Below are 26,585 nucleotides of genomic sequence, written 5' to 3' on the forward strand. Positions count from 1 at the left end.
GTCATGTGATACACAATTACAAGCAGAGTTGACTGATTGAGACTGTTTAAAAAATGTTTACTGTTTAAATACATTTCTTTCATACCCAGGTTTTGGGTATCAGTCAGAACTGGAGCTGAGAGTGGCAGAAGCTGCAAGGAGGCAGTACAACAAGCTGAAAATGCAGACCAAGGCAGAAATCCGACAAACCATCGATCAGCTGCTTGTGGGAGAGTTCATTGTAAGAAACATTCTCTGAATTCAATTACATTTTTCAGGTCAATTCAGTTTTATTTATATAGTGCCAAATCACAACAACAATTGCCTCATGTTGCTCATGGTGGTATGAAATAGTTAAATCACCATTAAATCTGACTGGTGTCTGATTCGTAGGAGAACAGTAAGCGCTGGACCATGAAATTGGACATCTCTGCACCCCAGGTGATTTTTCCTGATGACTTCCAGTCAGGAGACCCAATGCTTGTTGTTGTTGATTTAGGCAGGATTCTGCTGACAAACTCTCAAGGTAAATCAGCTGTTTCACTAATATGCCTCAGTGTCTTTGTTCTTTTTCCCACTGTTAGATGCTTAACAGTGATATCTCACTTACCCCTGCTATTGTATCCATTGTTTTTCAAGATGACAATAAGTCCAACTCAATGGCTACTCAGCCAGAAAGAGAAAACATAAGTGATGATGAGTACCAGACTCCTCTTGCAACCCCACCAGAATCTCCCCCACCTGAACTCGATGTGCCTTTGAAAGCACAGGTGAAATACCCTGAGTTTACAAGCTTCAGGTCTCTGGAAGGTACTCAGGCCTATAGACAAAAGCTTTATGAAAAATACTCCTTATCCTTCAAAGACCTCCAGATAATGGTCGGTCGCTATAAAGACAACTGGAAACATCTTCAGGAGAGTGAGGTAGGGCCTACACACGTGGTGGAGAAATTCAATGTCCTCTTGCAGCTTGAGCAGAGACTGCGCTACACATCTGACCCCCAGCTCCCCGGTGCTGTGCTGTCAGGAACCCTACCAGACCTCAAGATCCATATGAACCTTGAGAAGATGACTGCTCTTAGGAGTTGTCTGGCTAGACTAAACAGTCCAGCTGTAAATGAAGGAAACAAAGGCCAAGAGAAGAGTCAGACTCTCAGACCTTCTGATCCTCTTACCCTCCGCCATGAAAAGATATTTCAAAGAGAAGAGAGCTCATGGAAGCTGCAGGGTTCAGCCAAAAATCTGACTCAGAGCGTGATGACATTGGAGCAGCATACACGTGAAGTCTTGGTGGAATCCCGTCTACTGTTAGCTGAATTCAACATTAACTACATGCAGCTTGGTGTAGAGAGTGATGGGCGGTACATATCTGTTCTTAAAGTGTTTGGCACAAATGCTCATTTTGTCAAGCGGCCATATGATGCAGAAGTTGCTCTAACTGTCCATGGTCTTCTGCTGGTGGACACCCTACAAACTTACGGCTCAGACTTTGACCTCCTTGTTGCTTCTCATAAGCATCTCAGTTTTGACATACCCACAGGCAGCCTAAGAGAAAGCCAGCCATCATCTCCTGTTTCAGCTAATGGCAGTTCTCCTCCACATCAGCAAAGCTGTACTGAGCAGTCTTCTCACCTGCCCTCAGATGGACTCTCCCCCTTCAGTTCCCTTTTCAAAGACCAAGAAGCCCTGATTAAGCTTGAGTACCAGTTTGTCAGCTCAGACTGCCCCTCCATGAATTTGGAAAGCTCCCTTCAGGTTACAAGCATGCAGGTCAATAACCTGGATATCATTCTCAACCCTGAGACTATGGTAGAACTGCTCAAGTTCCTGCAGAAGTCTTTCCCCAAAGAAGAAGGCACCTGGACGTCACCAGTGCAACACGATAAAGCACAACATACAGAACAGGACTGTGGTGAGGAACAGGATGGGATATATCAGTCCACCTATGACCAGAACAAAGAACTGACCGTGGAGATCCATCGCCTCAACCTGCTTCTCCTCCGTACAGAGTCTACCAGCACTGTTTTAGGCACTGAGAAGAAAGGTTTGAAGATTGCCACTGCCAGCATTACTGGTACCAAGGTCAATGTGTCCATGGGTAGCCGGTTGGACATTAACGGTTCACTTGGATGCATGCAGCTGGTGGACCTAACCCAGGAGGGAGGCCGAAGCCAGTTTGTGGTCAGCATTGGTAGTGTTGAAGACTGCTCCCCAAGTCTTGATGGATTAACATTCCTCCCTGACACACGAGAACGTTCTCCTGCAGAAGCTTTGAATTTCCACCTTATGGAGAAATCCCAAGGAGAGTGTTCTTTGAAACTTCAAATGGCATCATTGCACTACAACCACTCAGCTAAGTTCTTAAAGGAACTCAGTCTCTCAGCCAATGAAGTAGAAGACAATTTCCGCTCCATGTTGAAAAGAGCTGCCACGAAAGTGTCAACAGTTCTAGCCAACAAAACAGCAGAGTATAGTGGGATGGTGTCACTCTTTGAGACGCCGTCACGGAAAATTCGATCTTTGAGTCAGAGCTGGGCCTATCCGTTTGAGGATGAAGAGGACGTTCCCATGGAGGAACCTGAATCCACTTTAGATACATTCTTAGTAAAACTGACCCTGAACATTAGCATTGAATCACCAGTTGTGTCCATTCCCCGTAAACCTGGTCACCCGGAACTCTTGGTTGGTCACCTGGGAAGCATAACAATCCAGAATTTTGTTGCTGGACAAGACTCAGAAGAAGAAAGGTTGCAGGTGTTGGTGAAGGACATTTGCCTCTATTCACTCAAAATGACTAATTTAGTTGTGAAGAGGCTAGGCAAAGGGGTTAATGCTGGCAGCGTGTCACCAACTCGCGACAGGAGCAACACTCAGGATGGACCACAGTTCACACGTCATGACTTCTTTGAATCCTTAAATAAGGGAAAAGGTGAGCACGCTTAAAATTTCTAGGATAGTTTAATTTCGAATGGCAGATTCTCTCCATGCTAATGCAAGTATGTTCATATAAATTTTTTCTTTCATTAGCTTTCCATATACTGAAAGACACCACTATACAGTTCACCCTGGAGAAAGTTCCTGTTGATCGAGATGCACAGTTTACCCTCCTCACCACAGAGGAATCCTTCAAGAGCACAGGACTACTGAGAATTGAGGGCAAATTTGTTAATCCTGTTAAGGTATATAACATAACTATATATACATTCTGAATATGAGTCACTATTCATGAATGAAGGACTGGTTACTTCTAAATACATAAATTGAAAACACAGACTGGTGATTTTACATAGTACATTAAGGAAAGCACAACAGTGCTTGCACATCAGTATTACAACAGAGCTGGGCCCAATTTAACTTTTTAACATAAATGCTGTCCTTACAATAATTCAAAACTGTACTTTACCTTTCGTTCTTTAAACTACTGTCAGTAGATGTTTCTGTAAAGTGTTCTTGACATCAATACTGAACAAAGAACCATGAAGTAGAACATTTTTAATTGCTTATAGTAGGAAAAACCTGTATTTCTATAAAAGAAAAATTCTGAACAACAGTAATGTGACAGTTACTGAATATTAATGTGTGAGAAGTGTAAACTATATTTAAACAAAATTTATAAACAAGATTACAAAAATAACACAGATTCCTTGATTTCCTCCATTAGTTTATGAGCTGGTCTGTAACATGTAGCAAGTCATGTAATTTATCATATATACAAGTTGCTCCAACACAGAAAAAGGTCTAAAGGTCTAGTTCAGAGACCTAAGCTAAAAGCTGTGAGACATCTATGAAGCAGTATTATGACCACAATAAGAAACAAATATAGTATTGATCATTTTTAAATTAAAGTCAAAGTGAAAGTTTGCCTAGAAACAACTGTAATCTCCACATTTTGAGTTTTTTCTCAAAATAGAATTTCAACTTTATTCTCAAAATGATCTGTATTTGTTTTTTCTTAATGTGGCCATAATACTCTGTCGTAGACACCAGATTACCCAAGCAAAGGAGTTAAAAAATTCACCATCCATGCATGTTTTTAATATAGAGAAAACTATAAATAGAGACAAAAAACATTTTTTATTGTAGGCTGTAACACGTTGCTGTAGAGCTGTGCATTTTAAAATAAAAGTGGAATTCAGGTGCCAGCCGCTCGTGGAACTGCAGTTTGTGGCACATCTGCATCATTTATATTTTTCAGAGGTGGAAAGGTGGAGAGTGTTTTGTATTAATCTTCCTAAAATATACTTGTAAAAAGTTAAATGTAAGACTTTCATAATTAAAAGCAATAATTTAAAAAACACAGTTTTTGTTTAGATGTAACTGCCTCTCTTTTTTTCCAGATTTTAAAGATACAAATTTTAAACTGACTCTATTATTTTAATAATTTTGGCTTTTCACAACATCATATGGTTATACCAAGACTAGCTTGACTGGCTTCACCATTCCCTTTTGAGAATACTTTATTCCAATGCAGCTGAACCACCTTCTGCTTGAGGTGAAGTCAGATATAATATATTATGGCTATGCAAGTCTTACTGCTGTTACTGCTGGGTTATTAATTCCTTTAACATTTCATTCTGGTGACAGGTGTTCCTGTGCAAGCCTGTGTATGAACAAGTTCTCCAGACACTGGACAATTTGTCCCTGACTGAAGAGCAACATGTTACACCGAGCCAGCCGCCCACACCCCCACCACCAACACCTTCCTGCACCAAACCTCACCGCTTTCCCGACCCCCAGGGAGGAATGTTTGCAAGGGACCCTCCCCATTTCAGCTTCGCTCACATGTCACTTTCATCTCCTTTGCCTCTACAGTCGAACAAACCTACAATGGACTCTTCCTCATTCACTCAGCTAAAAGTCACCTTACATGTGGCAGAATTGCAGGTTCATCTCAGTGCTGATCTAACACAGGGGTCCCAGGGCTTAGTCAGTTTGCGCTTCCAAGATTTGGAGGGAGACTTTACCAAGGATCACCCTCATTTACTGGAAATCCAGCTGGCTCTTCGTTCCCTGCTCATGGAAGACCTTTTGGAGCAGAATCCCGAGTCCAAGTACAAACATTTGATGGTGTCTCGCGGAGCTCCCAAACCTTCCACCTTTAGTCCAAAGGAGTACCTTTCTCAAAGCTGTCCGTCAGCATCTAATGCTTTGTACCCAGTCATGCCTCGGTCACTGCCCGCTCACATGGAGGAGGCTCAGAATGTCTTCCAGCTGTACCAGAGGCATCCCAGCAACCCTTCATCTAGCAGTCGCAAATCCAAGAGGGGCCCGGACTGTCCCAGCACTCCTCCTCCTTCTCCGAGCCACCACACACCCTCTCCTAACCCACCACCAGATTTTGACGAGTCACTTGTCCATATCAGTGTACAGCTGGTTGACCAGAACCATCCAGAGTTCAGAACGCATTATGGGAGCGTAGGCCGAAGTGTGGACGTTGACTTTAATTGCCTGGACGTTTTGATCACGCTACAGACCTGGGTGGTTATTCTGGACTTTTTTGGTGTTGGCTCTACTGCCAATAATCATGCAGTGAAGGTGCCTGTGACACCCCAACCCGCGCCGGGAGAGCCTCTCTATGAGCCAGACAGCGGTGAGAAGGACAAAAGAGAGCCTGTCAACACCAAAGTCGACCTAAAGGTATGTCACGTAGTGTGCTAAAAGTTATCAGGCCTTATGCTGAATGCATATGGATTCAATAACTAAGAGATCCTGTATGAAAATATAGTCTGTTTATCATTGATGCGGGCTGCATTGCTCTAAGGATAGCAATGTAAGGTTGTCAGACACAATTTTTAGGGCCCGAGCACTGAGAGTGCGAAGGCCCTATTGTATCTGCTCTGTTTATTATTATTATTATTATTATTATTAGGGCCCGAGCACCGATAGTGCGAAGGCCCTATTGTATCTGCTCTGTTTCTTCTTCTTCTTCTTCTTATTAGGGCCCGAGCACTGAGAGTGCGAAGGCCCTATTGTATCTGCTCTGTTTCTTATTATTATTATTATTATTATTATTATTATTAGGGCCCGAGCACAAAAGTGCGAAGGCCCTATTGTATCTGCTCTGTTTCTTATTATTATTATTATTATTATTAGGGCCCGAGCACTTCGAGTGCGAAGGCCCTATTGTATCTGCTCTGTTTATTATTATTATTATTATTATTATTATTATTATTATTATTATTATTATTTTTCATTGAAATGAATTGCCTTTTTGAGGGCTTTAACATGCTCAAAACTCATGAAATTTTGCACACATGCCAGGTCTGGTGAAAATTTTGTATTTTAATGGTTTTATATATGAGCACTGGGAAATGGCTCTGTAGCGCCACCTATGCGTTGTTAAATGCAGCCCCTACGAACACATCTTTTGAGCTACATGTATGAAATTTAGCACACATGTGTATCATGCCAAGACGAACAAAAAGTCAATGGGACCATTGACGCAGACCCAACAGGAAGTCCGCCATTTTCAAGTGAAAGTGACATTTTGGCTCCAATTTTGCCATTTCCATGCCTCGAACTTTTTCGAACTCCTCCTTGGGATTTTGTCATAGAAACTTCATATTTGGACAGTGCCAACTACACACCTGGGCCATGTTAAATTGCGGAGCTTTTGAGTTTTCGTGATACGGTGAGGCCGTGGCGCCACGGCGAATTTCGATGACTCGCCACGAAAATCTTATTGTCTCTCATTCTCTCATACATGGTCCGACGTGGACCAAAGAGCACACATATGATAAGGCTCCACCCTGAACATATTTCAACTGCCATATTTGACACCAGGGACAGCGCCACCTAGTGGCAACAGGAAATGTCATGTTTTACAGTTTGGTGTACAGTATTGTGATGGGTGACATCTGCAGCCTGAAATTTTTCCAGGAAAGCCTTAAGGAGTTGGTCTTGGCTTACAGTGAAAACTGTGAGTTTTCGCGAAAGGGTGTGACCCCAGCAGCGTGGCGAACATTGATGTCTCGCCATGAAGAAACAAATTAGTGTAACTCAATGAAATCCAGTCTGATCAGAACCAGACTTTACAGGCATGATGTCAGACCCGCCCTGAACAGATTGATGTGCCCATTGTCAGGAATACGAGGAGCGCCACCTAGTGGCAGCAGGAAATGTCATGTCTTTCATTTTGTTGTACTGATTTTCACAGGTTCATCGTGGCCACCTGAAAAGCGGTGAATAGCACCATCAGTCCCTCATGATGCTTCAGTGAGAAAATTGTGACTTTAAACTGAACGGCGCACCCTGGTGGTAACGCTGTTCACCATGACCATTGAAGTGGCTTTTGAGGGGCTTGGAAAGTTTAAAATGTCTTGAAATTTGGCGCATACCTCCAATGTGATGAGCGCTTTCTTGTTATTTTACCATTTTCATTGAATAGCGCAAAATGGCTCCACAGCGCCCCTACAAAATTTCAAATCAACAGCCCCTGCTCTGTGTTTTATGTATGAGTCTCAAACCTGGTAAGCTTATGGAGGATATCAAGATGTACAAAAAGTCTCTTGGAGCAATATCCCAAATCCAACAGGAAGTCAGACATTTTGAAATTAATGTGTAATTTTGGCGACAATTTCCCTTCTTTTCAGGCCTCATACTTTGACGAACTCCTCCAAGGGATTTCATCAGATTGAGGCGATCTCCAGTGCGTGGAATCTAAAGACCTTTGTGATGTTAAATTGCGAAGCTTTTTACGTCCAGGGAAACGGGATGGTCATGGCAGCACGTGGAGTTCCAATCCCTCGCCAAAAAGCAGTAATCTGTCCAATCTCTCCCAAATGTCGCAGGCGTGATGAGACTTGAGCTCGGAAAACTCGGTTATGCTATTTGTCAGTAATGGTTAGAACGCCACCTAGTGGGACAACTATAATCATGATTGAATGAGATGAAATGTTAGCTGGTGGTTAAATGCATGAATTCCACCAATGTGACATCAGATCGGACGCACTGGTTTTAGGAGTTGGGCTTGGCTCGACGTGCCGGGGTGCGAGGGCCCTCATATCGCTGCTTGCAGCTTTAATTATTATTATTATTAGGGCCCGAGCACAAAAGTGCGAAGGCCCTATTGTATCTGCTCTGTTTCTTATTATTATTATTATTATTATTATTATTATTATTATTATTATTATTATTATTATTATTTCGCAAATGAATCGGCCTTTTGAGGGCCTAAACATGCTCGAAAACTCATGAAATTTGCAGACGCGTCAGGTCTGGTGAAAATTTACGTATTTTAATGTCCGTGAGACATGTCCAGGGAAAATTGGCTCAGTAGCGCCACCTAGAAAATGAGAAACGCGAGCCCCGAGATGGGTATGACCTACATGTATAAAACTCGGAACACATATCTAGCGTTCGAGGCGCACATAAAAGTCTATTATGGCCATGTCCTAAACCCAACAGGAAGTCCGCCATTTGGAAGTGAAGGTGACATTTTGGCTCTAATTTTGCCATTTCCATGCCTCGAACTTTTGCGAACTCCTCATTGGAATTTCATCGCACAAGCTTCATATTTGGTCAGTGTCAACTACACACCTGGGCCATGTTAAATTGCGGAGCTTTTGAGTTTTCGGGTTACTGTGAGGCCGTGGCGCCACGGCGAATTTCGATGACTCGCCATGAAAATCTTATTGCCTCTCGTTCTGTCATACATTGTCCGACCTTGACCAAAGTGGACACATATGATAAGGCTCCACCCTGAACATATTTCAACTGCCATATTTGACACCAGGGACAGCGCCACCTAGTGGGAACAGGAAATGTCATGTTTTACACTTTGGGGTACAGTATTGTAATGGGTGACATCTGCAGCCTCAAATTTCTCCAGGAAAGCCTTAAGGAGTTGGTCTTGGGTTACAGAGAAAACTGTGAGTTTTCGCTGAAGGGTGTGACCCAGCAGCATGGCGAACATTGAGGTCTCGCCATGAAGAAACAAATTAGTGTAACTCAATGAAATCCAATCTGATCAGTACCAGATTTTACAGGGATGATGTCAGACCCGCCCTGAACAGATTGATATGCCCATTGTCAGGAATACGTAGAGCGCCACCTAGTGGCACCAGGAAATGTCATGTCTTTCATTTTGTTGTACTGATTTTCACAGGTTCATCGTGGCCACCTCAAAAGCGGTGAATATCACCATCAGTCCCTCTTGATGCTTCAGTGAGAAAATTGTGACTATAAACTGAACGGCGCACCCTGGTGGCAGCGCAGTTCACCATGAAAGATGAAGTGGCTTTTGAGGGCTTGAAAAGTTTAAAAAGTCTTGAAATTTGGCGCACACCTCTAATGTGATGAGGGATTTCTTTTTATATGTTCATTTTCCTTGAACAGCGCAAAATGGCTCCACAGCGCCCCCTACAAAATTTCAAAACAACAGCCCCTGCTCTGTGTTTTATGTATGAGTTTGAAACCTGGCAAGCTTATTGGAGATATCAAGATGTACAAAAAGTCTCTTGGAGCAATATCCCAAATCCAACAGGAAGTCAGCCATTTTAAAATTAATGTGTAAATTTGGCGACATTTTCCCCTTTTCAGGCCTCATGCTTTGACGAACTCCTCCAAGGGATTTCATTAGATTTACGCGATCTCCTGTGTGTGGAATCTAAAGACCTTTGTGATGTTAAATTGCGAAGCTTTTACGTTCAGGGAAACGGGGTGGTCATGGCGGCACGTGGAGTTTCACTCACTCGCCAAAAACCAGTAACCTGCTGTCGCTCAAAAACACAATGTCCAATCTCTCCCAAAGTTCGCAGGCGTGATGAGACTCGAGCTCGGAAATGTTTGTTATGCCATTTGTCAGCAATGGTTAGAGCGCCACCTAGTGGGACGACTATAATAATGGTTGAATGAGATGAAATTTTAGCTGGTGGTTAAATGCATGAATTCCATCAATGTGACATCAGATCGGAAGCGCTGGTTTTAGGTGTTGGGCTTGGCTCGACGCGCCGGGGGTGCGAGGGCCCTCATATCGCTGCTTGCAGCTTTAATTATTATTATTATTATTATTATTATTATTATTTTTCATTGAAATGAATTGCCTTTTTGAGGGCTTTAACATGCTCAAAAACTCATGAAATTTTGCACACATGTCAGGTCTGGTGAAAAATTTTGTATTTTAATGGTTTTATATATAGGCACTGGGAAATGGCTCTGTAGCGCCACCTATGTGTTGTTAAATGCAGCCCTACGAACACATCTTTTGAGCTACATGTATGAAATTTGGCACACATGTGTATCATGCCAAGACGAACAAAAAAGTCAGTGGGACCATTGATGCAGACCCAACAGGAAGTCCGCCATTTCGAAGTGAAAGTGACATTTTGGCTCTAATTTTGCCATTTCCATGCCTCGAACTTTTGCGAACTCCTCATTGGAATTTCATCGTACAAGCTTCATATTTGGTCAGTGTCAACTACACACCTGGGCCATGTTAAATTGCGGAGCTTTTGAGTTTTCGGGTTACTGTGAGGCCGTGGCGCCACGGCGAATTTCGATGACTCGCCATGAAAATCTTATTGCCTCTCGTTCTGTCATACATTGTCCGACCTTGACCAAAGTGGACACATATGATAAGGCTCCACCCCTGAACATATTTCAACTGCCATATTTGACACCAGGGACAGCGCCACCTAGTGGGAACAGGAAATGTCATGTTTTACACTTTGGGGTACAGTATTGTAATGGGTGACATCTGCAGCCTCAAATTTCTCCAGGAAAGCCTTAAGGAGTTGGTCTTGGGTTACAGAGAAAACTGTGAGTTTTCGCTGAAGGGTGTGACCCCAGCAGCATGGCGAACATTGAGGTCTCGCCATGAAGAAACAAATTAGTGTAACTCAATGAAATCCAATCTGATCAGTACCAGATTTTACAGGGATGATGTCAGACCCGCCCTGAACAGATTGATATGCCCATTGTCAGGAATACGTAGAGCGCCACCTAGTGGCACCAGGAAATGTCATGTCTTTCATTTTGTTGTACTGATTTTCACAGGTTCATCGTGGCCACCTCAAAAGCGGTGAATATCACCATCAGTCCCTCTTGATGCTTCAGTGAGAAAATTGTGACTATAAACTGAGCGGCGCACCCTGGTGGCAACGCAGTTCACCATGAAAGACGAAGTGGCTTTTGAGGGGCTTGGAAATTTTAAAAGTCTTGGAATTTGGCCCAAACCTCCAATGTGATGAGGGCTTTGTTGTTATGTGATCATTTTCCTTGAATAGTGCAAAATGGCTCCACAGCGCCCCCTACAAAATTTCAAAACAACAGCCCCTGCTCTGTGTTTTATGTATGAGTTTGAAACCTGGCAAGCTTATTGGAGATATCAAGATGTACAAAAAGTCTCTTGGAGCAATATCCCAAATCCAACAGGAAGTCAGCCATTTTAAAATTAATGTGTAAATTTGGCGACATTTTCCCTCTTTTCAGGCCTCATACTTTGACGAACTCCTCCAAGGGATTTCATTAGATTTACGCGATCTCCTGTGTGTGGAATCTAAAGACCTTTGTGATTTTAAATTGCGAAGCTTTTACGTTCAGGGAAGCGGGGTGGTCATGGCGGCACGTGGAGTTTCAATCACTCGCCAAAAGCAGTAACCTGCTGTCGCTCAAAAACACAATGTCCAATCTCTCCCAAAGGTCGCAGGCGTGATGAGACTCGAGCTCGGAAATGTTTGTTATGCCATTTGTCAGTAATGGTTAGAGCGCCACCTAGTGGGACGACTATAATAATGGTTGAATGAGATGAAATTTTAGCTGGTGGTTAAATGCATGAATTCCATCAATGTGACATCAGATCGGAAGCACTGGTTTTAGGTGTTGGGCTTGGCTCGACGCTACCGGGGTGCGAGGGCCCTCATATCGCTGCTTGCAGCTTTAATTATTATTATTATTATTATTATTTCGGCAAATGAATCGGCCTTTTGAGGGCCTAAACATGCTCGAAAACTCATGAAATTTTGCACACGCGTCAGGTCTGGTGAAAATTTACGTATTTTAATGTCCGTAGACATGTCCAGATAAAATTGGCTCAGTAGCGCCACCTAGAAAAATGAGAAACGCGAGCCCCGAGATGGGTATGACCTACATGTATAAAACTCGAACACATATCTAACGTTCGGAGACGCACATAAAAGTCTATTATGGCCATGTCCTAAACCCAACAGGAAGTCCGCCATTTGGAAGTGACGGTGACATTTTGGCTCTAATTTTGCCATTTCCATGCCTCGAACTTTTGCGAACTCCTCATTGGAATTTCATCGTACAAGCTTCATATTTGGTCAGTGTCAACTACACACCTGGGCCATGTTAAATTGCGGAGCTTTTGAGTTTTCGGGTTACTGTGAGGCCGTGGCGCCACGGCGAATTTCGATGACTCGCCATGAAAATCTTATTGCCTCTCGTTCTGTCATACATTGTCCGACCTTGACCAAAGTGGACACATATGATAAGGCTCCACCCCTGAACATATTTCAACTGCCATATTTGACACCAGGGACAGCGCCACCTAGTGGGAACAGGAAATGTCATGTTTTACACTTTGGGGTACAGTATTGTAATGGGTGACATCTGCAGCCTCAAATTTCTCCAGGAAAGCCTTAAGGAGTTGGTCTTGGGTTACAGAGAAAACTGTGAGTTTTCGCTGAAGGTGTGACCCCAGCAGCATGGCGAACATTGAGGTCTCGCCATGAAGAAACAAATTAGTGTAACTCAATGAAATCCAATCTGATCAGTACCAGATTTTACAGGGATGATGTCAGACCCGCCCTGAACAGATTGATATGCCCATTGTCAGGAATACGAGAGCGCCACCTAGTGGCACCAGGAAATGTCATGTCTTTCATTTTGTTGTACTGATTTTCACAGGTTCATCGTGGCCACCTCAAAAGCGGTGAATATCACCATCAGTCCCTCTTGATGCTTCAGTGAGAAAATTGTGACTATAAACTGAACGGCACACCCTGGTGGCAGCGCAGTTCACCATGAAAGATGAAGTGGCTTTTGAGGGGCTTGAAAAGTTTAAAAGTCTTGAAATTTGGCGCACACCTCTAATGTGATGAGGATTTCTTTTATATGTTCATTTTCCTTGAACAGCGCAAAATGGCTCCACAGCGCCCCTACAAAATTTCAAAACAGCAGCCCCTGCTCTGTGTTTTATGTATGAGTTTGAAACCTGGCAAGCTTATTGGAGATATCAAGATGTACAAAAAGTCTCTTGGAGCAATATCCCAAATCCAACAGGAAGTCAGCCATTTTAAAATTAATGTGTAAATTTGGCGACATTTTCCCTCTTTTCAGGCCTCATACTTTGACGAACTCCTCCAAGGGATTTCATTCGATTTACGCGATCTCCTGTGTGTGGAATCTAAAGACCTTTGTGATGTTAAATTGCGAAGCTTTTACGTTCAGGGAAGCGGGGTGGTCATGGCGGCACGTGGAGTTTCAATCCCTCGCCAAAAGCAGTAATCTGCTGTCACTCAAAAACACAATGTCCAATCTCTCCCAAAGGTCGCAGGCGTGATGAGACTCGAGCTCGGAAATGTTTGTTATGCCATTTGTCAGTAATGGTTAGAGCGCCACCTAGTGGGACGACTATAATAATGGTTGAATGAGATGAAATTTTAGCTGGTGGTTAAATGCATGAATTCCATCAATGTGACATCAGATCGGAAGCGCTGGTTTTAGGTGTTGGGCTTGGCTCGACGCGCCGGGGTGCGAGAGGCCCTCATATCGCTGCTTGCAGCTTTAATTATTATTATTATTATTATTTCGCAAATGAATCGGCCTTTTGAGGGCCTAAACATGCTCGAAAACTCATGAAATTTTGCAGAGCGCCAGGTCTGGTGAAAATTTACGTATTTTAATGTCCGTGAGACATGTCCAGGGAAAATTGGCTCAGTAGCGCCACCTAGAAAAATGAGAAACGCGAGCCCCGAGATGGGTATGACCTACATGTATAAAACTCGAACACATATCTAACGTTCGGAGACGCACGTAAAAGTCTATTATGGCCATGTCCTAAACCCAACAGGAAGTCCGCCATTTGGAAGTGAAGGTGACATTTTGGCTCTAATTTTGCCATTTCCATGCCTCGAACTTTTGCGAACTCCTCATTGGAATTTCATCGTACAAGCTTCATATTTGGTCAGTGTCAACTACACACCTGGGCCATGTTAAATTGCGGAGCTTTTGAGTTTTCGGGTTACTGTGAGGCCGTGGCGCCACGGCGAATTTCGATGACTCGCCATGAAAATCTTATTGCCTCTCGTTCTGTCATACATTGTCCGACCTTGACCAAAGTGGACACATATGATAAGGCTCCACCCTGAACATATTTCAACTGCCATATTTGACACCAGGGACAGCGCCACCTAGTGGGAACAGGAAATGTCATGTTTTACACTTTGGGGTACAGTATTGTAATGGGTGACATCTGCAGCCTCAAATTTCTCCAGGAAAGCCTTAAGGAGTTGGTCTTGGGTTACAGAGAAAACTGTGAGTTTTCGCTGAAGGGTGTGACCCCAGCAGCATGGCGAACATTGAGGTCTCGCCATGAAGAAACAAATTAGTGTAACTCAATGAAATCCAATCTGATCAGTACCAGATTTTACAGGGATGATGTCAGACCCGCCCTGAACAGATTGATATGCCCATTGTCAGGAATACGTAGAGCGCCACCTAGTGGCACCAGGAAATGTCATGTCTTTCATTTTGTTGTACTGATTTTCACAGGTTCATCGTGGCCACCTCAAAAGCGGTGAATATCACCATCAGTCCCTCTTGATGCTTCAGTGAGAAAATTGTGACTATAAACTGAACGGCGCACCCTGGTGGCAACACAGTTCACCATGAAAGATGAAGTGGCTTTTGAGGGGCTTGAAAAGTTTAAAAAGTCTTGAAATTTGGCGCACACCTCTAATGTGATGAGGGATTTCTTTTTATATGTTCATTTTCCTTGAACAGCGCAAAATGGCTCCACAGCGCCCCCTACAAAATTTCAAAACAACAGCCCCTGCTCTGTGTTTTATGTATGAGTTTGAAACCTGGCAAGCTTATTGGAGATATCAAGATGTACAAAAAAGTCTCTTGGAGCAATATCCCAAATCCAACAGGAAGTCAGCCATTTTAAAATTAATGTGTAAATTTGGCGACATTTTCCCCTCTTTTCAGGCCTCATACTTTGACGAACTCCTCCAAGGGATTTCATTAGATTTACGCGATCTCCTGTGTGTGGAATCTAAAGACCTTTGTGATGTTAAATTGCGAAGCTTTTACGTTCAGGGAAGCGGGGTGGTCATGGCGGCACGTGGAGTTTCAATCACTCGCCAAAAAGCAGTAATCTGCTGTCACTCAAAAACACAATGTCCAATCTCTCCCAAAGTTTGCAGGCATGATGAGACTCGAGCTCGGAAATGTTTGTTATGCCATTTGTCAGTAATGGTTAGAGAGCCACGTAGCGGGACGACTATAATAATGGTTGAATTAGATGAAATGTTAGCTGGTGGTTAAATGCATGAATTCCATCAATGTGATATCAAATCGGACGCACTGCTTTTAGGTGTTTGGCTTGGCTCGACGTGCTGGGGTGCGAGGGCCCTCATATCGCTGCTTGCAGCTTTAATTATTATTATTATTATTATTATTATTATTATTATTATTTCGGCAAATGAATCGGCCTTTTGAGGGCCTAAACATGCTCAAAAACTCATGAAATTTTGCACAGCGTCAGGTCTGGTGAAAATTTACGTATTTTAATGTCCGTGAGACATGTCCAGGGAAAATTGGCTCAGTAGCGCCACCTAGAAAAATGAGAAACGCGAGCCCCGAGATGGGTATGACCTACATGTATAAAACTCGGAACACATATCTAACGTTCGGAGACGCACAAAAAAGTCTATTATGGCCATGTCCTAAACCCAACAGGAAGTCCGCCATTTGGAAGTGAAGGTGACATTTTGGCTCTAATTTTGCCATTTCCATGCCTCGAACTTTTGCGAACTCCTCATTGGAATTTCATCGCACAAGCTTCATATTTGGTCAGTGTCAACTACACACCTGGGCCATGTTAAATTGCGGAGCTTTTGAGTTTTCGGGATACTGTGAGGCCGTGGCGCCACGGCGAATTTCGATGACGCCGCCATGAAAATCTTATTGCCTCTCGTTCTGTCATACATTGTCCGACCTTGACCAAAGTGGACACATATGATAAGGCTCCACCCTGAACATATTTCAACTGCCATATTTGACATTAGGGACAGCGCCACCTAGTGGGAACAGGAAATGTCATGTTTTACACTTTGGGGTACAGTATTGTAATGGGTGACATCTGCAGCCTCAAATTTCTCCAGGAAAGCCTTAAGGAGTTGGTCTTGGGTTACAGAGAAAACTGTGAGTTTTCGCTGAAGGGTGTGACCCCAGCAGCATGGCGAACATTGAGGTCTCGCCATGAAGAAACAAATTAGTGTAACTCAATGAAATCCAATGTGATCAGTACCAGATTTTACAGGGATGATGTCAGACCCGCCCTGAACAGATTGATATGCCCATTGTCAGGAATACGTAGGCGCCACCTAGTGGCACCAGGAAATGTCATGTCTTTCATTTTGTTGTACTGATTTTCACAGGTTCATCGTGGCCACCTCAAAAGCGGTGAATATCACCATCAGTCCCTCTTGATGCTTCAGTGAGAAAATTGTGACTATAAACTGAGCGGGCGCACCCTGGTGGCAACGCAGTTCACCATGAAAGATGAAGTGGCTTTTGAGGGGCTTGAAAAGTTTAAAAGTCTTGAAATTTGGCGCACACCTCTAATGTGATGAGGATTTCTTTTTATATGTTCATTTTCCTTGAACAGCGCAAAATGGCTCCACAGCGCCCCCTACAAAATTTCAAAACAGCAGCCCCTGCTCTGTGTTTTATGTATGAGTTTGAAACCTGGCAAGCTTATTGGAGATATCAAGATGTACAAAAAAGTCTCTTGGAGCAATATCCCAAATCCAACAGGAAGTCAGCCATTTTAAAGTTAATGTGTAAATTTGGCGACATTTTCCCTCTTTTCAGGCCTCATACTTTTACGAACTCCTCCAAGGGATTTCATTAGATTTACGCGATCTCCTGTGTGTGGAATCTAAAGACCTTTGTGATGTTAAATTGCGAAGCTTTTACGTTCAGGGAAGCAGGGGTGGTCATGGCGGCGTGGAGTTTCAATCACTCGCCAAAAAGCAGTAATCTGCTGTCGCTCAAAAACACAATGTCCAATCTCTCCCAAAGGTCGCAGGCGTGATGAGACTCGAGCTCGGAAATGTTTGTTATGCCATTTGTCAGTAATGGTTAGAGCGCCACCTAGTGGGACGACTATAATAATGGTTGAATGAGATGAAATTTTAGCTGGTGGTTAAATGCATGAATTCCATCAATGTGACATCAGATCGGAAGCGCTGGTTTTAGGTGTTGGGCTTGGCTCGACGGCGCCGGGGTGCGAGGGCCCTCATATCGCTGCTTGCAGCTTTAATTATTATTATTATTATTATTATTATTATTATTTTTTACCGAAATGAATTGCCTTTTTCAGGGCTTTAACATGCTCAAAAACTCATGAAATTTTGCACACATGCCAGGTCTGGTGAAAAATTTTGTATTTTAAAGGTTTTACATATGAGCACTGGGAAATGGCTCTGTAGCGCCACCTATGCCTTGTTAAATGCAGCCCTACAAACACATCGTTTTAGCTACATGTATGAAATTTGGCACACATGTGTATCATGCCAAGACGAACAAAAAAGTCAGTGGGACCATTGACGCAAACCCAACAGGAAGTCCGCCATTTGGAAGTGAAGGTGACATTTTGGCTCTAATTTTGCCATTTCCATGCCTCGAACTTTTGCGAACTCCTCATTGGAATTTCATTGTACAAGCTTCATATTTGGTCAGTGTCAACTACACACCTGGGCCATGTTAAATTGCGGAGCTTTTGAGTTTTCGGGATACGGTGAGGCCGTGGCGCCACGGCGAATTTCGATGACTCGCCATGAAAATCTTATTGCCTCTCGTTCTGTCATACATTGTCCGACCTTGACCAAAGTGGACACATATGATAAGGCTCCACCCCTGAACATATTTCAACTGCCATATTTGACATCAGGGACAGCGCCACCTAGTGGGAACAGGAAATGTCATGTTTTACACTTTGGGGTACAGTATTGTAATGGGTGACATCTGCAGCCTCAAATTTCTCCAGGAAAGGAGTTGGTCTTGGGTTACAGAGAAAACTGTGAGTTTTCGCTGAAGGGTGTGACCCCAGCAGCATGGCGAACATTGAGGTCTCGCCATGAAGAAACAAATTAGTGTAACTCAATGAAATCCAATGTGATCAGTACCAGATTTTACAGGGATGATGTCAGACCCGCCCTGAACAGATTGATATGCCCATTGTCAGGAATACGTAGAGCGCCACCTAGTGGCACCAGGAAATGTCATGTCTTTCATTTTGTTGTACTGATTTTCACAGGTTCATCGTGGCCACCTCAAAAGCGGTGAATATCACCATCAGTCCCTCATGATGCTTCAGTGAGAAAATTGTGACTTTAAACTGAACGGCGCACCCTAGTGGCAACGCGGTTCACCATGAACAATAAAGTGGCTTTTGAGGGGCTTGGAAAGTTTAAAAAGTCTTGAAATTTGGCGCACACCTCCAATGTGATGAGCGCTATCGTGTTATGTGACCATTTTCATTGAGTAGCGCAAAATGGCTCCACAGCGCCCCCTACAAAATTTCAAAACAACAGCCCCTGCTCTGTGTTTTATCTACGAGTCTGAAACCTGGTGAGCTTATAGGAGATATCAAGATGTACAAAAAAGTCTCTTGGAGCAATATCCCAAATCCAACAGGAAGACAGCCATTTTAAAATTAATGTGTAAATTTGGCGACATTTTCCCCTCTTTTCAGGCCCCATACTTTGACGAACTCCTCCAAGGGATTTCATCATATTGAACCAATCTCCACTGTGTGGAATCTAACGACCTTTGTGATGTTAAATTGCGAAGCTTTTTACGTTCAGGGAAACGGGGTGGTCATGGCGGCACGTGGAGTTTCAATCCCTCGCCAAAAAGCAGTAATCTGCTGTCACTCAAAAACACAATGTCCAATCTCTCCCAAAGGTCGCAGGCGTGATGAGACTTGAGCTCGGAAATGTTTTTCATGCCATTTGTCAGTAATGCTTAGAGCGCCACCTAGTGGGACGACTATAATAATGGTTGAATTAGATGAAATGTTAGCTGGTGGTTAAATGCATGAATTCCATCAATGTGACATCAGATCGGACGCACTGGTTTTAGGTGTTGGGCTTGGCTCGACGTGCTGGGGTGCGAGGGCCCTCGTATCGCTGCTTGCAGCTTTAATTATTATTATTATTATTTTTCATTGAAATGAATTGCCTTTTTGAGGGCTTTAACATGCTCAAAAACTCATGAAATTTTGCACACGCATCAGGTCTGGTGAAAAATTTCGTATTTTAATGGTTTTACATATGAGCATTGGAAAATTGCTCTAGAGCGCCACCTATGTCTTAAAAAATGCAGCCCTACGACCACATGGTTTGAGATACATGTATGAAATCTGGGACACATACGTATCATGCCAAGACGAACAAAAAAGTCAGTGGGCCCATTGACGCAAACCCAACAGGAAGTCCGCCATTTTGGATTGAATTTCACATTTTGGCTCTGATTTTACCATTTCCATGCCTTGTACTTTCGCGAACTCCTCCTTGGGATTTGGTCATACAAACTTCATATTTGGACAGTGCCAACTACACACCTGGGCCATGTTAAATTGCGGAGCTTTTGAGTTTTCGTGATACGGTGAGGACGTGGCGCCACGGCGAATTTCGATGACTCGCCATGAAAATCTTATTGCCTCTCATGCCCTCATACATTGTCCGCCCTGCACCAAAGAGCACACATATGATAAGGCTCCAGCCCTGAACATATTTCAACTGCCATATTTGACATCAGGGACAGCGCCACCTAGTGGGAACAGGAAGTGTCATGTTTTACACTTTGGAGTACAGTATTGTGATGGGTGACATCTGCAGCCTCAAATTTCTCCAGGAAAGCCTTAAGCAGTTGGTCTTGGTTTACAGTGAAAACTGTGAGTTTTCGCGAAAGGGTGTGACCCCAGCAGCATGGCGAACTTTGATGTCTCGCCATGCAGAAACAAATGAGTATAACTCAATGAAATTCAGTCTGATCAGTACCAGACTTTACAGGCATGATGTCAGACCCGCCCTGAACAGATTGATATGCCCATTGTCAGGAATACGTAGAGCGCCACCTAGTGGGAATAGGAAATGTCATGTCTTTCTCTTTCTGGTACTGATTTTCACAGGTTCATCGTGGCCACCTCAAAAGCGGTGAATATCACCATCAGTCCCTCATGATGCTTCAGTGAGAAAATTGTGACTTTAAACTGAACGGCGCACCCTGGTGGCAACGCGGTTCACCATGAACAATGAAGTTGCTTTTGAGGGGCTTGGAAAGTTTAAAATGTCGTGAAATTTGGCCCACACCTCCAATGTGATGAGCGCTTTCTTGTTATTTTACCATTTTCCTTGAATAGTGCAAAATGGCTCCACAGCGCCCCCTACAAAATTTCAAAACATCAGCCCCTGCTCTGTGTTTCATCTATGAGTCTGAAACCAGGTAAACTTATAGGAGCTACCAAGATGTACAAAAAAGTCTCTTGGAGCAATATCCCAAATCCAACAGGAAGTCAGCCATTTTAAAATTAATATGTCATTTTGGCGACATTTTCCCCTCTTTTCAGGCACTGTTCTTTGACCAACTCCTCCAAGGGATTTCATCATATTGCCGCAATCTCAAGTGCGTGTAATCTAAAAACCTTTGTGATGTTAAATTGCGAAGCTTTTTACGTTCAGGGAAGCGGGTGGTCATGGCGGCACGTGGAGTTTCAATCACTCGCCAAAAGCAGTAATCTGCTGTCACTCAAAAACACAATGTCCAATCTCTCCCAAAGGTCGCAGGCGTGATGAGACTCGACCTCGGAAATGTTTGTTATGCCATTTGTCAATAAAGGTTAGAGCGCCACCTAGTGGGACGACTATAATCATGATTGAATAAGACGAAATGTTACCTGGTGGTTAAACGCATGAATTCCATCAATGTGACATCAGATCGGACGTGCTGGTTTTAGGTGTTGGGCGTGACTCGATGCGCTAGGCATGCGAGGGCCCTCATAACGCTGCTTGCAGCTTTAATTAGGGCCCGAGCACAAAAGTGCGAAGGCCCTATTGTATCTGCTCTGTTTCTTATTATTATTATTATTATTATTATTATTATTATTATTATTATTATTATTTCGGCAAATGAATCGGCCTTTTGAGGGCCTAAACATGCTCGAAAACTCATGAAATTTTGCAGACTCGTCAGGTCTGGTGAAAATTTACGTATTTTAATGTCCGTGAGACATGTCCAGGGAAAATTGGCTCAGTAGCGCCACCTAGAAAAATGAGAAACGCGAGCCCCGAGATGGGTATGACCTACATGTATAAAACTCGAACACATATCTAACGTTCGGAGACGCACATACAAAGTCTATTATGGCCATGTCCTAAACCCAACAGGAAGTCCGCCATTTGGAAGTGAAGGTGACATTTTGGCTCTAATTTTGCCATTTCCATGCCTCGAACTTTTGCGAACTCCTCATTGGAATTTCATCATTACAAGCTTCATATTTGGTCAGTCTCAACTACACACCTGGGCCATGTTAAATTGCGGAGCTTTTGAGTTTTCGGGTTACTGTGAGGCCGTGGCGCCACGGGCAATTTCGATGACTCGCCATGAAAATCTTATTGCCTCTCGTTCTGTCATACATTGTCCGACCTTGACCAAAGTGGACACATATGATAAGGCTCCACCCTGAACATATTTCAACTGCCATATTTGACATCAGGGACAGCGCCACCTAGTGGGAACAGGAAATGTCATGTTTTACACTTTGGGGTACAGTATTGTAATGGGTGACATCTGCAGCCTCAAATTTCTCCAGGAAAGCCTTAAGGAGTTGGTCTTGGGTTACAGAGAAAACTGTGAGTTTTCGCTGAAGGGTGTGACCCCAGCTGCATGGCGAACATTGAGGTCTCGCCATGAAGAAACAAATTAGTGTAACTCAATGAAATCCAATCTGATCAGTACCAGATTTTACAGGGATGATGTCAGACCCGCCCTGAACAGATTGATATGCCCATTGTCAGGAATACGTAGAGCGCCACCTAGTGGCAACAGGAAATGTCATGTCTTTCATTTTGTTGTACTGATTTTCACAGGTTCATCGTGGCCACCTCAAAAGCGGTGAATATTAACATCAGTCCCTCGTGATGCTTCAGTGAGAAAATTGTGACTTTAAACTGAACAGGCGCACCCTGGTGGCATCGCGGTTCACCATGACCAATGAAGTGGCTTTTGAGGGGCTTGGAAAGTTTAAAAGTCTTGAAAATTGGCGCACACCTCTAATGTGATGAGGGATTTCTTTTTATATGTTCATTTTCCTTGAACAGCGCAAAATGGCTCCACAGCGCCCCCTACAAAATTTCAAAACAACAGCCCCTGCTCTGTGTTTTATGTATGAGGTTGAAACCTGGCAAGCTTATTGGAGATATCAAGATGTACAAAAAGTCTCTTGGAGCAATATCCCAAATCCAACAGGAAGTCAGCCATTTTAAAATCAATGTGTAAATTTGGCGACATTTTCCCTCTTTTCAGGCCTCATACTTTGACGAACTCCTCCAAGGGATTTCATTAGATTTACGCGATCTCCTGTGTGTGGAATCTAAAGACCTTGGTGATGTTAAATTGCGAAGCTTTTACGTTCAGGGAAACGGGGTGGTCATGGCGGCACGTGGAGTTTCAATCACCGCCAAAAAGCAGTAACCTGCTGTCGCTCAAAAACACAATGTCCAATCTCTCCCAAAGGTCGCAGGCGTGATGAGACTCGAGCTCGGAAATGTTTGTTATGCCATTTGTCAGTAATGGTTAGAGCGCCACCTAGTGGGACGACTATAATAATGGTTGAATGAGATGAAATTTTAGCTGGTGGTTAAATGCATGAATTCCATCAATGTGACATCAGATCGGAAGCGCTGGTTGTACGTGTTGGGCGTGGCTCGACGCGCCGGGGTGCGAGGGCCCTCATATCGCTGCTTGCAGCTTTAATTATCATTATTATTATTATTATTATTATTATTACGGCAAATGAATCGGCCTTTTTAGGGCCTAAACATGCTCAAAAACTCATGAAATTTTGCACACGCGTCAGGTCTGGTGAAAATTTACGTATTTTAATATCCTCAGAAATATCAAGGGAAAATTGGCTCAGTAGCGCCACCTAGAAAAATGAAAAACGCGAGCCCCCGGTGTGGGTATGACCTACAGGTATGAAACTCGGAACACATATCTAACGTTAGGAGACGCACAAAAAAGTCTGTTATGGCCATGTCCTAAACCCAACAGGAAGTCCGCCATTTGGAAGTGAACGTGACATTTTGGCTCTTATTTTGCCATTTCCATGCCTCGAACTTTTTCGAACTCCTCCTTGGAATTTGGTCGTATAAGCTTCATCTTTGGTCAGTGCCAACTACACACCTGCGCCATGTTAAATTGCGGAGCTTTTGAGTTTTCGTGATACTGTGAGGCCGTGGCGCCACGGCGAATTTCAGTGACTCGCCATGAAAATCTTATTGTCTCTCATTCCCTCATACATGGTCCGACGTGGACCAAAGAGCACACATATGATAAGGCTCCACCCCTGAACATATTTTCACTGCCATATTTGACACCAGGGACAGCGCCACCTAGTGGGAACAGGAAATGTCATGTTTTACACTTTGGTGTACAGTATTGTTATGGTTGACATCTGCAGCCTCAAATTTCTCCAGGAAAGTCTTAAGCAGTTGGTCTTGTGTTATAGTAAAAACTGTGACTTTTCGCAAAAGGGTGTGACCCCAGCAGCATGGCGAACATTGATGTCTCGCCATGAAGAAACAAATTAGTATAACTCAATGAAATCCAGTCTGATCCGTACCAGACTTTAAAGGCATGATGTCAGACCCGCCCTGAACAGATTGATGTGCCCATTGACAGGAATACGTAGAGCGCCACCTAGTGGGAACAGGAAATGTCATGTCTTATATTTTGTTGCACTGATTTTCACAGGTTCATCGTGGCCACTTCAAAAGCGGTGAATATCAGCATCAGTCCCTCATGATGCTTCAGTGAGAAAATTGTGACTTTAAACTCAACGGCGCACCCTGGTGGCAACGCGGTTCACCATGAACAATGAAGTGGCTTTTGAGGGGCTTGGAAAGTTTAAAATGTCTTGAAATTTGGCACACACCTCCAATGTGATGAGCGCTTTCTTTGTATTTTATCATTTTCATTGAATAGCCCAAAATGGCTCTACAGCGCCCCCTACAAAATTTCAAAACAACAGTCCCTGCTCTGTGTTTTATGTATGAGTCTGAAACCTGGTAAGCTTATGGAAGATATCAAGATGTACAAAAAAGTCTCTTGGAGCAATATCCCAAATCCAACAGGAAGACAGCCATTTTAAAATTAATGTGTAAATTTGGCGACATTTTCCCCTCTTTTCAGGCACCGTTCTTTGACGAACTCCTCCAAGGGATTTCATCAGATTTACACGATCTCCAGTGCGTGGAATCCAAAGACCTTTGTCATGTTAAATTGCGAAGCTTTTTACGTTCAGGGAAACGGGGTGGTCGTGGCGGCACGTGGAGTTTCAATCACTCGCCAAAAAGCAGTAATCTGCTGTCACTCAAAAATACAATGTCCAATCTCTCCCAAAGGTCGCAAGTGTGATGAGACTCAACCTCGGAAATGTTTGTTATGCCATTTGTCAGTAATGCTTAGAGCGCCACCTAGTGGGACGACTATAATAATGGTTGAATGAGATGAAATTTTAGCTGGTGGTTAAATGCATGAATTCCATCAATGTGACATCAGATCGGACGTGGTGGTTTTAGGAGTTGGGCCTGGCTCGACGCGCCGGGGGTGCGAGGGCCCTCATAACGCTGCTTGCAGCTTTAATGTAATTTTGTTTCTGTATGCTGTAACAATTTAAGATGATGTCATTTAAGTGTACGCTTTAAACTTAAATTCGAGTAATACAATTATAAATAATAAGTAAAATAATTTGCAAGCGTTTTAGACCTTTTTGATACCGTCCCCAAGTTTTTACAGGCTCAAAAGAAACTGCACAATTGACCAAAGAGTAGTTTCATGGCTAGATGAAAAACACCTATACAGCATGTAGTCAAGTCAAGAACGTACTTAACAGGTAGGTGTATTATTTTCAAAGTCTGCAATCAAGAGATACCATAATAATTCAAGAACATAAGCTTCTGTCACGCTGCTAGAAATAAAAAAAAGGAAGGAAAAGAAGGAATTTTGTAGCACAATGATAATAGGAGAGGGATGCTGGGGAAAAACAGGGCTTACCATGCATACCATGTCATTTGCTAATCATCTAGTAAATAAATTAGCAAATTCATCAAGTGTTGTTCATAACAATCAATCATGCTGTGGACCAACAGGAGAGACCTACACAGTAGAAAGATGACACCTGGAACACACAGCCCTGCTAATCCTGATAATCACAAATGAATAGATGGGAGTGAACTAGTCTCTTATGCATTTAAAAAAAAAAAAATAGAATCACCTTTCATTGTCATTGTACAGTACAACAAAATTGTGGGTGCCCCACACCAGCTGTGCAGGAGTGAAATATGAATAGGGTGGAATGATTGTACAGCATTCATTTGTAAGGACATCAAAAAAAAAAAGAATTAAGTGCACAAATTTGCATTAACGCCACTCAGGTTCAGGTTAGGCAGGCCACTCCTCCTAATCATCAGAGGTCAGAGGAGAATGGATTGTTACAACCAAGGTTTACAGAAGAAGAAGAAGCACCTCTGAATACACAGCACATTAAATCTTGAAGTAGATGGGCTAAATCTGCAGAAGACCATACCGGGTGCCACTCCGCTCAAATCATCTCAGACAAGTTTCTTGAACATAAGTTCACTGTACTGTAATGGCCTCCACAGTCTCAATCGAATTAGAGCACCTTTGGGCTCTAGTGCAACAGGAGAATTCAAATCATGGATGCAGGCAACAGATTGGCAGTAACTGTGTGATGCTGTCATGTCAGCATGGACTAGAATCTCTGAGGAGTGTTTCCAATACTTTGTTCAATCTGTGCCAATAACAACTGAGGCAGTTCTACTAGCAAAGTGTCCTTGATAAAGTGGCTGGTGAGTGTAAAGTGGCAATTCTGAAGTGATTTTTGTATGCTAACCCATTCCCATGTTTTCATTCATAGGTTCATTCTTTGTCTCTTGTACTGAACAAGAAACTCAATGAGCTTGCCAAAGCAAGTGTGTCCAAATTATCTGCTCATCTGGAGATGTTTGGTATGAATGAATCTCTTTTATTTTATTTTCTATATTGTAAAAGCAATAAAACAAACTGTGCCTATTCTGATTTTATCTTATTACTATCGATTCACCAAAATGT

General features: G+C 43.1%; 1 protein-coding gene across 3 annotated transcripts in view; it reads left to right on the forward strand.

The window, feature by feature from the left end:
* The window catches only part of vps13d (vacuolar protein sorting 13 homolog D), a 113,555-nt gene that overhangs the window by 17,187 nt on the left and 69,783 nt on the right, over positions 1 to 26,585 (forward strand). For all 3 annotated transcript variants that reach the window (XM_039605015.1, XM_031755611.2, XM_039605016.1), the window contains exons 17-22: positions 90 to 220; positions 373 to 505; positions 619 to 2,907; positions 3,006 to 3,157; positions 4,563 to 5,615; positions 26,392 to 26,482. In XM_039605015.1, coding sequence (XP_039460949.1) covers positions 90 to 220; positions 373 to 505; positions 619 to 2,907; positions 3,006 to 3,157; positions 4,563 to 5,615; positions 26,392 to 26,482 — 3,849 coding nt within the window. The remainder of the gene's footprint in view (positions 1 to 89; positions 221 to 372; positions 506 to 618; positions 2,908 to 3,005; positions 3,158 to 4,562; positions 5,616 to 26,391; positions 26,483 to 26,585) is intronic.

The sequence above is a fragment of the Oreochromis aureus genome, linkage group 20, assembly GCF_013358895.1.
Source record: "Oreochromis aureus strain Israel breed Guangdong linkage group 20, ZZ_aureus, whole genome shotgun sequence".
Lineage (NCBI taxonomy): Eukaryota > Metazoa > Chordata > Actinopteri > Cichliformes > Cichlidae > Oreochromis > Oreochromis aureus.